The sequence below is a fragment of the Prionailurus bengalensis genome, chromosome A2, assembly GCF_016509475.1.
Source record: "Prionailurus bengalensis isolate Pbe53 chromosome A2, Fcat_Pben_1.1_paternal_pri, whole genome shotgun sequence".
Lineage (NCBI taxonomy): Eukaryota > Metazoa > Chordata > Mammalia > Carnivora > Felidae > Prionailurus > Prionailurus bengalensis.
Genome location: NC_057348.1, coordinates 20,385,663 through 20,400,024, shown reverse-complemented (window position 1 = coordinate 20,400,024; position 14,362 = coordinate 20,385,663). Strand labels below are relative to the sequence as shown.

Here is a 14,362-nt window from a genome sequence, read left to right as displayed (position 1 = left end):
TGTGAATTGTGACTTTGAGGTTGCATCTAAAAAATTATCTTTAAATTTAAGGTCATGTAGATTTTCTCCTGTTATTTTCTAGGAGTTGTATAGGTAGTTGTGCATTTCACACTTAGGTCTGTGATTCTTTTTGAGTTAATTTTTGTAAAGAGTGTAAGACCTGTGTTTAGATGAATTTTTTTGCTTATAGACGCCCAGTTTAAATACCCGTTGTATTGCCTGTGCTCCTTTGTCCAAGATCAGTTGACTGTCTTTATGTGGATCTGTTTCTGGGCTCTCTACTGTGTTCCGCTGATCTATTTGTATATTTTCTCCAATACTATACTGTCTCGATTACTGTTACTTTATAGTAAGTTTTGAAGTTGTGTTGTGCCAGTCCTCCAACTCTGTTCACCTTCAATATGGTATTTGCTATTCTGGATTGTTTGCTTCTCCGTATAAACTTTTGAATCCATTTGTTGGTATCTACAACATAACTTGCTGGGATTTTGAAGGGAGTGCATTGAGTTTATATGTATAGATCAGGTTAGGAAGATCTGACATCTTGACAACATTGAGTCTTCCTATCCATGAACATGGACTCTCTTCATTTCTTTAATTCTTTGATTTCTTTCGTCAGAGTTACGTAGTTTTCCTCATACAGATATTGTACATATTTTGTTAGGTTTACCTAATACCTGATGGATTACCTAAGTATTTCATTTTGAGAGGTGGGGCTAATATAAGTGATATTGTGTTTTTAATTTTAGTTTCCATTTGTTCATTGCTGGTGTACAGGAAAACTGTTACATAGGAAAGACTGAATTAACCTTGTATCCTGCAACCCTGCTATAATTGTTTAATCCAGTTTTAATTGTCATTTCTTTGGGATTTTCTGCAAAGACAATCATATTATTTGCAAACAAAGACAGTTTTATTTCTGTAAAATGTACCCTTTTATTTCCTGTTGTCTGATAAGTAGGACTTTTAGTATGATTTTGAAAATCAGTGATCTTGATCCTGATCTTAGCAGGAAAGTTTTGAATTTTTCATCATAAAGTATGGTGTTAGCTGTGTTTTTTTAATTTTTTTAAAGTTTATTTATTTATTTTGAGAGAGAGCAAGCACAGGCGGGGAGGGGCAGAGAAAGAGGGAGAGACAGAGCCCCAAGCAGGCTCCGTGCCATCAGCACAGAAGCTGACGTGTGGCTCGAACTCATGAACTATGAGATCATGACCTGATCCGAGATCAAGAGTTGGAAGCTTAACTGACAGTGCCACCCAGGCACCCAAGCTGTGTTTTTTTTTTTTCATAGATGTTCTTTATCTAGTTGAAGAAGTTACTCTCCATTCCCATCTTACTCAAGAGTTTTTAGTTACGGGTGTTGGGTTTTGTTAGTCTTTTTCTGAATCTGTTGATAAAATCTTATTTCTTTAGCCTATTGAAGTAGTGAATTACATTAATTAGATTTTAAAATGTGAACCAGCTTTGCATAGCTGTAGTACGTCCTATTTGGTTGTGCTTTTATAATTCTTTGTACATAGTGTGTGATATGATTTGCTAATATTGTGTTGAGGATTTTTATGTCTGTGGTCATGAGACATGTTGGACTGTAGTTTTAATTTCTTGTGCAGTAGTACCCCTTCCCCCCTCTCTGTACTTCCCGTGGTTTCACTTTCCATGGTTTCAGATACCTGAAGTCAACTCCAGTCTGGAAACAGATGGTCCTTATTTATTTATTTATTAATTATATTAACATTTATTTTTTTTTTTTTTTTAATTTTTTTTAACGTTTATTTATTTTTGAGACAGAGACAGAGCATGAACGGGGGAGGGGCAGAGAGAGAGGGAGACACAGAATTGGAAGCAGGCTCCAGGCTCCCAGCCATCAGCCCAGAGCCCGACGCGGGGCTCGAACTCACGGACCGCGAGATCGTGACCTGAGTCAAAGTTGGACGCTTAACCGACTGAGCCACACAGGCGCCCCATTAACATTTATTTTTTTTATTTTTTATTTTATTTATTTATTTATTTTTTTAAATTTTTTTTCAACGTTTATTTATTTTTGGGACAGAGAGAGACAGAGCATGAACGGGGGAGGGGCAGAGAGAGAGGGAGACACAGAATCAGAAACAGGCTCCAGGCTCTGAGCCATCAGCCCAGAGCCTGACGCGGGGCTCGAACTCACGGACCGCGAGATCGTGACCTGGCTGAAGTCGGACGCTTAACCGACTGCGCCACCCAGGCGCCCCTAACATTTATTTTAATGTTTATTTATTTTTGAGAGAGACAGAGACAGAATGCAAGTGGGTTAGGGGCAGAGAGAGAGGGAGACACAGACTCCAAAGCAGGCTCTAGGCTCCGAGCTGTCAGCACAGAGCCCGACGCGGGGCTTGAACTCACAAGCTGTGAGATCATGACCTGAGCTGAAGTCAGACGCTCAACTGACTGAGTGAGCCACCCAGGCACCCCATATTTAAAATTTTTTTAATGTTTGTTTGTTTATTTTAGAGACAGCACAAGTGGGAAAAGGCAGAGAGAGGGAGATGCAGAATCTGAAGCAGGCTCCAGGCTCTGAGCTGTCAGCACAGTGGGGCTCCAACCCACAAGCTGTGAGATCATGACCTGAGCCGAAGTTGTACGCTCAACTGACTGAGCCACACAGGCACCCCATTTTTTTAAATTAAAAAAAAAATTTTTTTTTAATGTTTGTTTATTTTTGAGAGAGAGTGACAGAGTAGTGGGGGAGGGGCAGAGAGAGAGAGGAAGAGGCAGGATCTGAAGCAGGCTCCAGGCTCTGAACTGTTAGCACAGAACCCAAAATGGTGCTTGAACCCACAAACCAAGAGATCATGACCTGAGCCTAAGTCGGACGCTTAACCAACTGAGCCACCCAGGTGCCTCCAGATGGTCCTCTTTCTGATGTATGGTCAGAAGGTCAGTAGTAGCCTACATCATAGTGCCTATGTCATTCACCTCACTTCATCTTATTATGTAGGCTTTTTGTCATCTCACATCACCACAAGAAGGGTGAGTACAGTACAATAAGATTTTGAGAGAGAAAGACCATATTCATAAAAGTTATTGTTAATCTCTTACTGTGCCTAATAAATTAAATTTTATCATAGGCGTACATGTATAAGAAAAAATACAGGGTTTGGTGCTATCCTCAGTTTCAGGCATCCACTGTGGGTTGGGGGGAGTGGTCTTAGAACCCATCCCTGTTGGATAAGGAGAGGGGGACTACTGCAATGTCCTTGGTGTTGCTGTTAGTGTAATGTTGGCCTCATATAATGAGTCAGGAAGTATTTTATCTGCTTCTGTCTTCTAGAAGAGATATTAAAAAATTGATGTAATTTTTTATGTTTAGAAGTCAGCAGCAAACCCATGTGGGCCTGGTGCTTTCTGTTTTGGAAGGTTATTAATTACTGAATCAGTTTCTTTAATAGCTAAAGCCCTATTGAGATTGTCACATTCTTGTGTGCATTTTGGCAAATGGTGTTGTCTTTCAAAGAATTGGTCTGTTTCATCTAGGTTATCAAATTTGTGGGCATAGAGTTGTTCACAGAATTTTTAAAATACTTATTTATTTTAGTAATCTTTATACCTAGTGTGGGGCTCAAACTTATGACCCTGAGATCAGAAGTCACATGCTTCTCCAACTGAGCCAGCCAGGTGCCCTGTTCATAGAATTTATCCTTTAAATGTCCATGGGATCTGTAATGATGTCTCCTCTTTCATTTCTGATATTAGTAATTTGTGCCCTCTTTTTTTCTTAGCCTGCTAGAGGCTTATCAATTATCAATCTTTTTATTTTATTTCTTGAGGGAGAAAGTGAGTATGAGCAGGGGCTGGGCAGAGAGAGAGGGAGAGAGAACCTCAAGCAGTCTCCGCGGTGTCAGCTTGGATCTTGTTATGGGGCTCTATCTCATGAACCATGAGATCATGGCCAGAGCAGAAATAAAGAGTTGGATGCTTAACCAACTGAGCCACCCCTATTATAGGGGCCCCAGGCACCCCTATTATATCTTTGTAAAGAGCAAGATTTTGATTGCATTGATTTACTCTATTAATTTCCTGTTTCCAATTTTATTGATTTCTACTTTAATTTCTATTCCTACTTTTCTTCTGCTTACTTTGGATTTGATTTGCTCTTTTTTTTTTTTTTTTTTAAGTTTATATATTTATTTTGAGAGAGAGAGTGTGTGAGCAGGGGAGAGGCAGAGAGAGGGGAGAGAGAGAATCCCAAGTAGGCTCTGCTGTCAGTGCAGACCCCTACATGGGGGCTCGATCTCATGAACTATGACATCATGACCTGAGCTGCAGTCAAGAACCAGACATCCAACCAACTGAGCCACCCAAGAGTTCCTTGATTTGCTCTTCTATTTCTAGTTCCCTAAGGTGGAAACTTAGCTGATTGATTTTAGGTCTGCCTTTCTAATAATTTGCATTCAGTGCTCTAAATTTCCCTCTATGCACTGCTTTCACTGTACCCCACAAAATTTTATGTGAGTTTTCATTTTCATTTAGTTCAAAGTATTTTCTGAGATTTCTTCTTTGAATCTTGCTATTTAGAAGTGTGTTGTTTAATCTCCAATATTTTGGGGCACCTGGGTGCTCAGTCAGTTAAACATCGGACTTTGGCTCAGGTCATGATCTCATGGTCCATGGGTTTGAGCCCCGCGTCAGGCTCTGTGCTGACAGCTCAGAGTCTGGAGACTGCTTTGGATTCTGTGTCTCCCTCTCTTTCTGTCCCTACCCTGCTCCTGCTCTCTCTCTCTCTCTCTCTCTCTCTCTCTCAAAAGTAAATAAACATTTAAAAAAATTAATCTCTAAGTATTTTGGGGTTTTCTAGCTATATTTCTGTTATTGATTTTTAGTTTAATGCCATTGTGGTCTGAGAGCAAACGTTATTATGATTTCTATTTTAAATTTGTTAAGGTGTGCTTTATGGCCCAGAATGTCGTCTATCTTGGTGAATGTTTCATGTGAGCTTGAGAAGAATGTGTATTCAGTTGTTGGACAAAGTAGTCTGTAGATGTCCATTATACTCAGTTTATTGATTGTATTGATCATTTCAACTGTGTCCTTACTGGTTTTTTGCCTGATGTATTTTTCCATTTCTGATAAAGGGGTATTGAAGTCTCCATTACAATAAGTAGATTCATTATTTTCTCCTTGCAGTTCTGTCAGTTTTTGCCTCGTGTATTTTGATGTTCTGTTAGGCACATATATATTAAGGATTATTATGTTTTCTTGGAGAATTGACCCCTTTATCATCACATAATGCCTTTCTTTATCACTAATAACTTTCCTTGGTCTGAAGTGTGCTTTGTCTAAAAGTAATACAGTTACCCTAGTTTTTTTAAATTCATGTTAGCATGGTATATCTTTTTCCCACCATTTATTTTTAATCTATATGTGTCTTTATATTTAAAGTGGGTTTCTAGGGGACAACATGTAGCTGGGTTTTGTTTCTTGGTCCACATCAATAATGTCTTTTAATTGATGCATTTGGAATGAGATTCTAAGTGATTATTGATATAGTTGGCTTTGCATCTACTGTATTTCTTGCTGATTTCTATGTGTTGCCCTTGTTTTTTCTTCCTGTTTCTGTCTGCTACTCTTTTTCTGCTTTTTGTGGTTTTAATGGAGCATTTTTCTAGGATTCCACTCCTTTGTTAGCCTATTAGTTCTATTTATTTATTTAATTTTACTTTTTTTAGTAGTTGCCCTAAAGGTTGCAATATATACATTTACAAGTAATCCAAGTCCACTTTCAAATGACACTCTATCTCTTTACAGGTAGTACAAGCACCTTATGGTAGAATAATCCTAGTTCCCATGTATTTCTCATATCTTATTGCTGTCCTTCATTTATATATAAGTATATGTACATATATATATATAATAATACATGATCACACAAGTTATTGGTGTTGTTTGGATAAACTATTATTTTGAACAAAGATCAATTAAGAATGAGAAAATAAGGGACACCTGGGTGGCTCAGTCGGTTGAGCATCTGACTTTGGCTCAGGCCATGATCTCATTGTTCGTGGCTTCGAGCCCTGCATTGGGCTCTGTGCTGACAGCTCAGAGCCTGGAGCCTGCTTTGTCTTCTGTGTCTCCCTCGCTCTCTGCCCCTCTCCCGCTTGTGCTCTGTCTCTGTCTCTCTCTCAAAAATAAATAAACATTAAAAAAAAAGAATAAGAAAAATAAAATGTTTATTCTACCTTCATTTGTTCCTTCTCCTGTGCTTTTCTTCCTTTATATAGATTGGAGTTTCTGACCTTGATGATTATCCTTCTCTCTGAAGAATTTAACGTTTCTTTTTTATTTTTTTTATTTTTTATTTTTTCAAAGTTTTTTATTTATTTTTTGGGACAGAGAGAGACAGAGCATGAACGGGGGAGGGGCAGAGAGAGAGGGAGACACAGAATCGGAAACAGGCTCCAGGCTCCGAGCCATCAGCCCAGAGCCTGACGCGGGGCTCGAACTCACGGACCGCGAGATCGTGACCTGGCTGAAGTCGGACGCTTAACCGACTGCGCCACCCAGGCGCCCCCCCGAATTTAACGTTTCTTGCTAGACAGGTCTACTGGCAACAAATTCCCTCAGGTTTTATATTGTTTTGTCTGAATAAGTCTTTATTTCTCCACTTTTGAAGGATACTTTCACAGGACAGGGCTATGGAATTCTAGGTTAGTGTTTTTTGTCTCTCAGCATTTTAAGTATTTCACTTCCCTCTCTCCTTGCTTGTATGATTTCTGAGGAGATGTGAGATACAATTTTTATCTGTTTTCCTCTACAGGTAAGATGTTTTTTCCCCTTGGGCTTCTTTAAGGATTTTTTTTTTAATCTTTTCTTTTAATCTTCTTTTCTTTGCCTAGGTATAGGTTTTTTGGGGGCATTTATCTTGCTCAGTTTTCTTAGAGCTTCCTGGATCTGTGGTGTGGTGTCTGACATTAATTTTGGTAAAATTTTCAGTCATCATTGCTTCAGATATTTCTTCTGTTCCTTTTTTTCTCTTCCTTGTAGAATTCCCATTATGTGTATGTTATTCCTTTTGTACTCATCCCTCAGTTCTTGGATATTTTATTCTGTGTTTTTCAGTCTTTGTTCCTCTGCTTTTCTGTTTTGGTGGTATCTATTGAGATATCCTCAAGCTCAGAGATTTTTTACTTAGCTGTGTAGTCTACTAATAAAGCCCATCAAAGCCATTCTTCATTTCTACCACAGTGTTTCTGATTGATAGCATTTCTTTTTGGTTCTTTCTTTGAATTTCCCTGCTCTGCTCCCATTGCCTGTCTGTTCTTGCATGCTGTCCAGTTTATCCATTAGAGAGCCCCCTTAGCATCTTAATCATGGTTGTTTTATATTCTTGTTCTTACAACCCCTGCCATATCTAAGTCTGGTTCTGATGCTTGTTCTGTCTCTTCAAACTGTGTTTTTTTTTTCCTTTTTAGTATGTCTTATAATTTTTTTCTTGATACCTGGATATCATGTGCTGGGTAAAAAGAACTGCTGTAAATTGGTATTTAGTAATGTGGTAGCAAGGTGTGGGGCCAGGGAAGTGTTTTACAGTTCTTTTTTCTTTTTTACATTTATTTATTTTTGATAGAGACACAGCATAAGTGGGGGAGGGGCAGAGAGAGAGAGGGAGACACAGAATCGGAAGCAGACTCCAGGCCCTGAGCTGCCAGCACAGAGCCCAACGTGGGGCTCGAACCCACAAGCCGTGAGATCATGACCTGAGCTGAAGTCGGATGCTCAACCAACTGAGCCACCCAGGCTCCCTGAAGTGTTTTATAGTTCTATAAGTAGGTCTCAGTGTTTCAGTGAATCTATACTTGTGTACTGTGAACTTCACACATTTCTCAGTCTTTTCTATCCCCTTTGGGAGTGATCAGAGGGCTAGAGTGGCTGGAGTTGGATATTTCCCTTCCCCCAGGTCAGTTAGGCTCTGATAATGTCCCAGCAGGTTAGGCTTTGGTTAGTTTCTCCTGAGGGGAGGTCTTGTTAAGAAGAACAGAATGCTGTGATGTATTTCAAAATGGTCCCCCTCCACCTCCTGTGGGAGGCCCAAGGGGATTTTTCTGATATTCACCATGAGAACCTGGTCAACCCAAGGGGATTTTTCTCTGATATTCACCGTGAGAACCTGGTCAACCTCCGGGAGGTAAAACTCACAAAAGTGTGGGGGCCCTGATGACTGGGTCCCCCTGGAGTTTTTATCTCTCACATTTATCCTTAGAATTGTGTCTAGCAATTTGTCAGTTACAGTTCAGGTTTCCCTGCCTTGGCACTGGTTCCTGTGAAGGTTTATCCTTTTGGGTTTATGCTCTGACAAGTTGCTATTCTCTGTATTTTCTTGTTGGTGTCTCCAATTCTGGGGACAGTGGTGCCTCTCTGACCCAAAACCTCTGTCGAATTTAAGAGGAGTTGTTGATTTTTCGGTTTATTGAGCTTTTTACGTGTTAGGATTGGTGACTTTAAGCTTCTTATATGCCACACTGGAAACCAGAAGCAGTACCATAGTTTTTTGAATGCCATATTTATTAAAACGGATCATTAGGCTCTGGAGTTGAAACCACTTCAACCAATGCAGCTAGGGATCCCTAGTGGGGAAGGAGATTTCTGTTAATGCTTTCCAGCTGCATGGCTTGGAGGGTCCTCAGTGATTTCCTTGGTCATGGGTAAGAGGAGCCTGCAGTGTTTAAAGCTCACGTGAGTTCTGAGATGTGGGTAAAAGGGAGAGGTCTTCAGAAGGATACTTCAGAACTTTGATTTATTTGTGACACGGTCTTCATGTTTTCTTGAGTGCTGTACTATTTAACTTGTACCTGTTGGTAGTATTTCTTGGTAGTGGAGCTTGTAAGTGGTGTTAGAGCCTCCAAATGTCACATGGTTGCTTTAGGTTGGTTTCTTTCTTTCTTTCTTTTTTTAAAAATCTTATTTTTTTAAATTTACATCCAAATTAGCATATAGTGCAACAATAATTTCAGGAGTAGATTCCTTAATGCCTCTTACCCATTTAGCCCATCCCCCTCCCACAACCCTTCCAGTAATCCCCTGTTTGTTTTCCATATTTAAGAGTCTTTTATGTTTTGTCCCCCTTCCTGTTTTTGTATTATTTTGGTTTCCCTTCCCTTATGTTCACCTGTTTTGTCTCTTAAAGTGCTCATATGAGTGCAGTCATATGATATTTGTCTTTTGCTGACTAATTTCGCTTATCAGAATAACCTCCAGTTCCATCCACGTAGTTGCAAATGGCAGGATTTCATTCTTTTTGATTGCCGAGTAATACTCCATTGTGTGTGTGTGTGTGTGTGTGTGTGTGTGTGTGTGTGTATGTGTGTGTGTTTGGACACACACATACACACACACACACACACACACTACATCTTTTTTATCCATTCATCCATCAGTGGACATTTGGGCTCTTTCCATACTTTGGCTATTGTTGATCGTGCTGCTATGAACATTGGGATGTATGTGTCCCTTCGAAACAGCACACCGGTATCCCTTGGATAAATACCTAGTAGTGCAATTGCTGGGTCATAGGGTAGTTCTATTTTTAATTTTTTGAGGAACCTCCATACTGTTTTTCAGAGTGGCTGCACCAGCTTGCATTCCCACCAACAATGCAAAAGAGATCCTCTTTCTCTGCATTCTTGCCAACATCTGTTGCCTGAGTTGCTAATGTTAGCCATTCTGACAGGTATCAGGTAGTATCTCATTGTGGTTTTGATTTGTATTTCCCTGATGATGAGTGATGTTGAACATTTTTTCATGTGTCAGTCGGCCACCTGGATGTCTTCTTTGGAGAAGTGTCTATTCATGTCTTGTGCCCATTTCTTCACTGGATTATTTGTTATTTAGGTGTTGCGTTTGATAAGTCCTTTATAGATTTTGGTTAACCATTTATCTGATCTGTCCTTTGCGAATATCTTCTCCCATTCTGTCGGTTGCCTTTTAGTTTTGCTGATTGTTTCCTTCGTTGTGCAGAAGCTTTTTATTTTGATGAGGTCCCAGTAGTTCATTTATGCTTTTGTTTCCCTTGCCTCCAGAGATGTGTTGAGTAAGAAGTTGCTGCAGGCAAGATCAAAGAGGTTTTGCGTGCTTTCTCTTCGAGGATTTTGATGGCTTCCTGTCTTAAACTTAGGTCTTTCATCTGTTTTGAGTTTATTTTTGTGTATGGTGTAAAGAAAGTGGTCCAGGTTCATTCTTCTGAATGTCACTGTCCAGTTTTCCCAACACCACTTGCTGAAGAGACTGTCTTTATTCCACTGGATATTCTTTCCTGCTTTGTCAAAGATTATTTGGCTGTATGTTTGTGGGTCCATTTCTGGGTTCTCTATTCTGTTCCACTGATCTAAGTGTCTGTTCTTGTACCAGTACCATACTGTCTTGATTAGAGCTTTTTAGTATAGCTTGAAGTCCGGGATTGTGATGCCTCCTGCTTTGGTTTTCTTTTTCAAGATTGCTTTGGCTATTTGGGGTCTTTTCTGGTTCCATATAAATTTTAGGATTATTCTAGCTCTGTGAAGAATGCTGGTGTTATTTTGATAGGGATTGCATTGAATATGTAGATTGCTTTGGGTAATATTGACATTTTAACAATACTTGTTTTTCCTATCCAGGAGCATGGAATCTTTTTCCATTTTTTTGTGTCTTCTTCAATTTCTTTCATAAGCTTTCTATAGTTTTCAGTGTATAGACTTTTCTCCTCTTTGGTTAGATTTATTCCTAGGTATTTTATGGTTTTTGGTGCAATTGTAAATGGGATCGATTCCTTGATTTCTTTCTGTTGCTTCATTGTTGGTGAGCCTTAGGTTGGTTTCTTAATAGAGTCTGTTCTTTTATTCTCATGGCCTGTTGTTACCTTAGACATCCCACTCCCTTAATGCATCATACTCTTTTTCCACTTTACGTGTCATGAAACAAGATGTACTTTATCCTTGAATAGATAAAGAAGATGATGTTTTTGAGCTGTTTGTCAGTATATTACAGTGGTAAAGGTGGCTGCAGACCATCTTATCACTACCAGATATTAGTTGTGTCTCAAGCTTTTCGGATGTTACATGTTGTCCTGTAAACCTAAACCAAAAACTGGGCTTATTTGAAGTTACTTATCAACACCATTATTCCTACCCTCCAACATCCTTGCAGTTTATGAGGGAGTGGCAATAATAATCTTGGTGACTGTCATCTGTGTCCAGTCCATGTGGCACCCATTATCTTTGAAGGAGAAGGTCAAGAAAAGAGAAGCTAGCATTGCCCTAGACACCTTTGGGTCTGGAGAGTTGCTATTCCCTTTGTTGGCCTCATTGCTCTGCAGACACGAAGTGATAAGAGGGGAATTTTTCATGGCTAGCTGTGAACAACTTAAGAGAATGGACTTACTGATTTTTTTCCTGTGCTTCTATTTAACTTTCCTTTTGAGAGGTTAAGGGAAAAAGAGATTAGAAAAGGGGTAGGTAGGGTAGTTGTTAGGACTTCTGATACTCAAATGCAGGAAGGATCAAACAGAGGCTTTCTTGTCATGGAAAACCAAGGTTGAGAGGGGCAGACTCCAGAGGGTCCTAACGAGTGGCCCTAAGGCCCAGTCTGTGGAAAAACCTAAAAGCCTTTAGCTGGGAGGAGACTAGGTGTCTGTGCAGGCAGTGTAGGTGAGTTAGCATTTCTTCTGTATTTCAAGGCTTGTTTCATTACATATTGACACCACTGTCCTTAAGGATTGTCTGGTGCATTTCATATTTAAAGGACCTCATTAGAGAACTGGTTTTATTCTTAAGTCATTGGCATTTTGGTTTTTATTTAGAGATGTTTTAGTGGGATAGACCATATCTGTTCAAGCATGTTCCCCTTGTAACCTGAATTCTGTTGATTCACATGTCCTCCTGGAATCTTGCAGTAGTGTTTTTACTGTATTTACCAGCCATCAGATTTCTGTCTTTCCTCTGCCAGCTTGATTTTATTTTTAACTATTTTTCCTTTGTGCACTTCACCTAATTTTAAAACTAGAGAATTAATTTTCTTACAAGTCATTTGCCATTCAAAGTTTTGTCCTAGTCTACATATCTGCTCTTAGGTCTTCTCAGATTTCCCAGGTCTGACTTATATGGCTCAGGGATGCTGGCACCTGTGACTGACATCTTTGAATTTGCCTTTTCATTTTAGCAAAATAAAATCAGCGGTATGAATGGTCAGCTGCTACCTGATAAAATGGTCCAGCATAAAGTACCTGTTTAAATAGCTATTTATTTAAAAAGCTTTATTGAGATATAATTTACATACCATAAAAATGGTTGTCTTTTACCCTTATGTTTAAATAAGTTTGGAGATTAACAAGAAGAGATGAATGGAATCAATATATTGTTGAATGAAAACATATATGATGTGTTTTGACATCCATAATATTTGGTTCAGAAGGTTGCTAGTCCTCCAGCCTTCAGGCATTTGATGAAAGCACAAATAAGTCATTTGTGAAAGCTCTTATTATCCATTGGAATTTTGGTGTCTGTGTCACTTAAAAAAAAAACAATTCAGTCAACTTTGATGTTGGCTTTTAGGATACTTATAAAACCAGAGATTAGTTAATTGGTAATTGTTCCTAGAATTTGAAAAGGCAATACATTTCAACTAATTATAGTTAACCTTAAATTAAAAAGGAATAATGCTCTCTTTTCTCCACTCCATTTTGGAATCTGGGACACACTGTGTGCTGTGCTTCCTGTGTGTTCTGCACTGCCTAGAAGCAGATGGTAAGAGTCTTTACTGATTACACACCTGCTATAAGCCTGGTCAGTGATTCCTGAAAGGCCTTTTTCTTTCCCCCTAAATTTTTAAAATGTACATGAATTAGATTCTGCTCATGAGGAGAGAAAAACACAAGTGTTTATGACTCTGAAATAAACCTTTTATTTTAATGATTGTTAACACTAGGAGCAAGTGTCCAAAGGAGGAGCAGAAGTTTAACTTTTATAAAAAAAAAAGACACATTAGAATGTCAACAGAGTAGGCTTAGGTTTTAATTACATTTTATAAAGCTATCCTGGTTATGTATGTATGTATTTGATTTTTAAATGTTTAAGAGAGTGAGCAGAGGAGGGACTGAGAGAGAGGGAAACAGAATCCCAAGCAGGTTCCACGCTGTCAGTGAAGAGCCTGATGGGGCTCAAACTCACGAAGTGTGAGATCATGACCTGAGCTGAAATCAAGAACCAGACCTTTAACTGAGCCACCCAGGTACCCCAAACTATCCTAGTTTTTAGATGAACTGTTTTAATTTTTTTAATTAATTAATTTTTTTTTTCAGTTTATTTATTTATGAGAGAGAGAATGTGGGTGAGGTAGGGGCAGAGAGAGAGATGAGAGAGAATCACAAACAGGCTCTACACTGTTAGCACAGAGCCCGATGTGGGGCTTGAACTCATGAACCATTGAGATCATGACCTGAGCCGAAGCCAAGAGTTGGATGTTTAACCGACTGAGCCGAGGCGCCCCTAGATTAACTATTCTTATTATTAATACTAAAAAAATTTTTTTTTAACATTTACTCATTTTTGAAAGTGAGAGAGACAGAGCATGAGTGGGGGAGGGGCAGAGAGAGTGGGAGACACAGAATCCGAAGCAGGCTCCAGGCTCTGAGCTGTGAGCACAGAGCCCGATGTGAGGCTACAACTCACGGACCATGAGATCATGACCTGAGCTGAAGTTGGATGCTTAACCAATTGAGCCACCCTGGTGCCCCAAGATTAACTATTCTTAAAGTATGACCAGAGGTTTGGTTTTCTAAGAGGTTGGTTATATTTTTGATGGTAATACAGGCTAAAAGCTATTTCTCTTGAAAAAGAGACATGTATTCAAGAAGAATTTTGAATGGTCTAGACACAAATGCTGCACTAATTTAAAAAATCACATTAAGTCCTAGAGTATAAGACAGTTGGATGTAGCAGAGAAGGTCAATGGAATACCTGGAATCACTTTTTTGGTTCTGTCATTAGGAGTCTGTGGATAGGGTATATTATTGCAAAAAAGTAGAACTTTAGAACTAGAAGGTGTTTCAGAGGACATCTTGTGCAGTGCTTCATTGGGGGTGCACTTCACAATTCCTGGGGAATCTTTCCAAAATCCACTTGTGTGAGCTTCATTCATAAAGGTTAGTTCTGTCAGCCTGGAATATGTATTTTGGAAAACTTTTTCCCAGGTGATTCTGAGAATCATTATCTGAATAGGAGTCACTGACTAAATTAAATTAAATCACCTCTTTAATAAGAAATTGAGATTCACAGAAGTTGGCATTAGAAAAATGTTCAGTAAATAGTGCTTCTGTTGTAATTCTGGAACATAGACGTGTTTATGGGGCTCCTGGGGT

The 14,362-nt window shown here is 39.1% G+C and overlaps 1 protein-coding gene across 10 annotated transcripts in view; it reads left to right on the top strand.

Moving 5' to 3' along the window:
* The window catches only part of DCAF1 (DDB1 and CUL4 associated factor 1), a 90,777-nt gene that overhangs the window by 64,909 nt on the left and 11,506 nt on the right, over positions 1-14,362 (top strand). For 5 of the 10 annotated variants that reach the window (XR_006298343.1, XR_006298342.1, XM_043587455.1 and 2 more), the window contains exon 23: positions 12,741-12,749. The exons of 4 other annotated variants lie outside the window; for them this stretch is intronic. Coding sequence is in view for 4 of the 6 variants with exons in the window: in XM_043587455.1 (XP_043443390.1) it covers positions 12,741-12,749 (9 nt within the window). In the remaining 2 variants the exon portion in view is untranslated. The remainder of the gene's footprint in view (positions 1-12,740; positions 12,750-14,362) is intronic. One more of the 10 variants, XM_043587452.1, reaches the window with a different exon arrangement.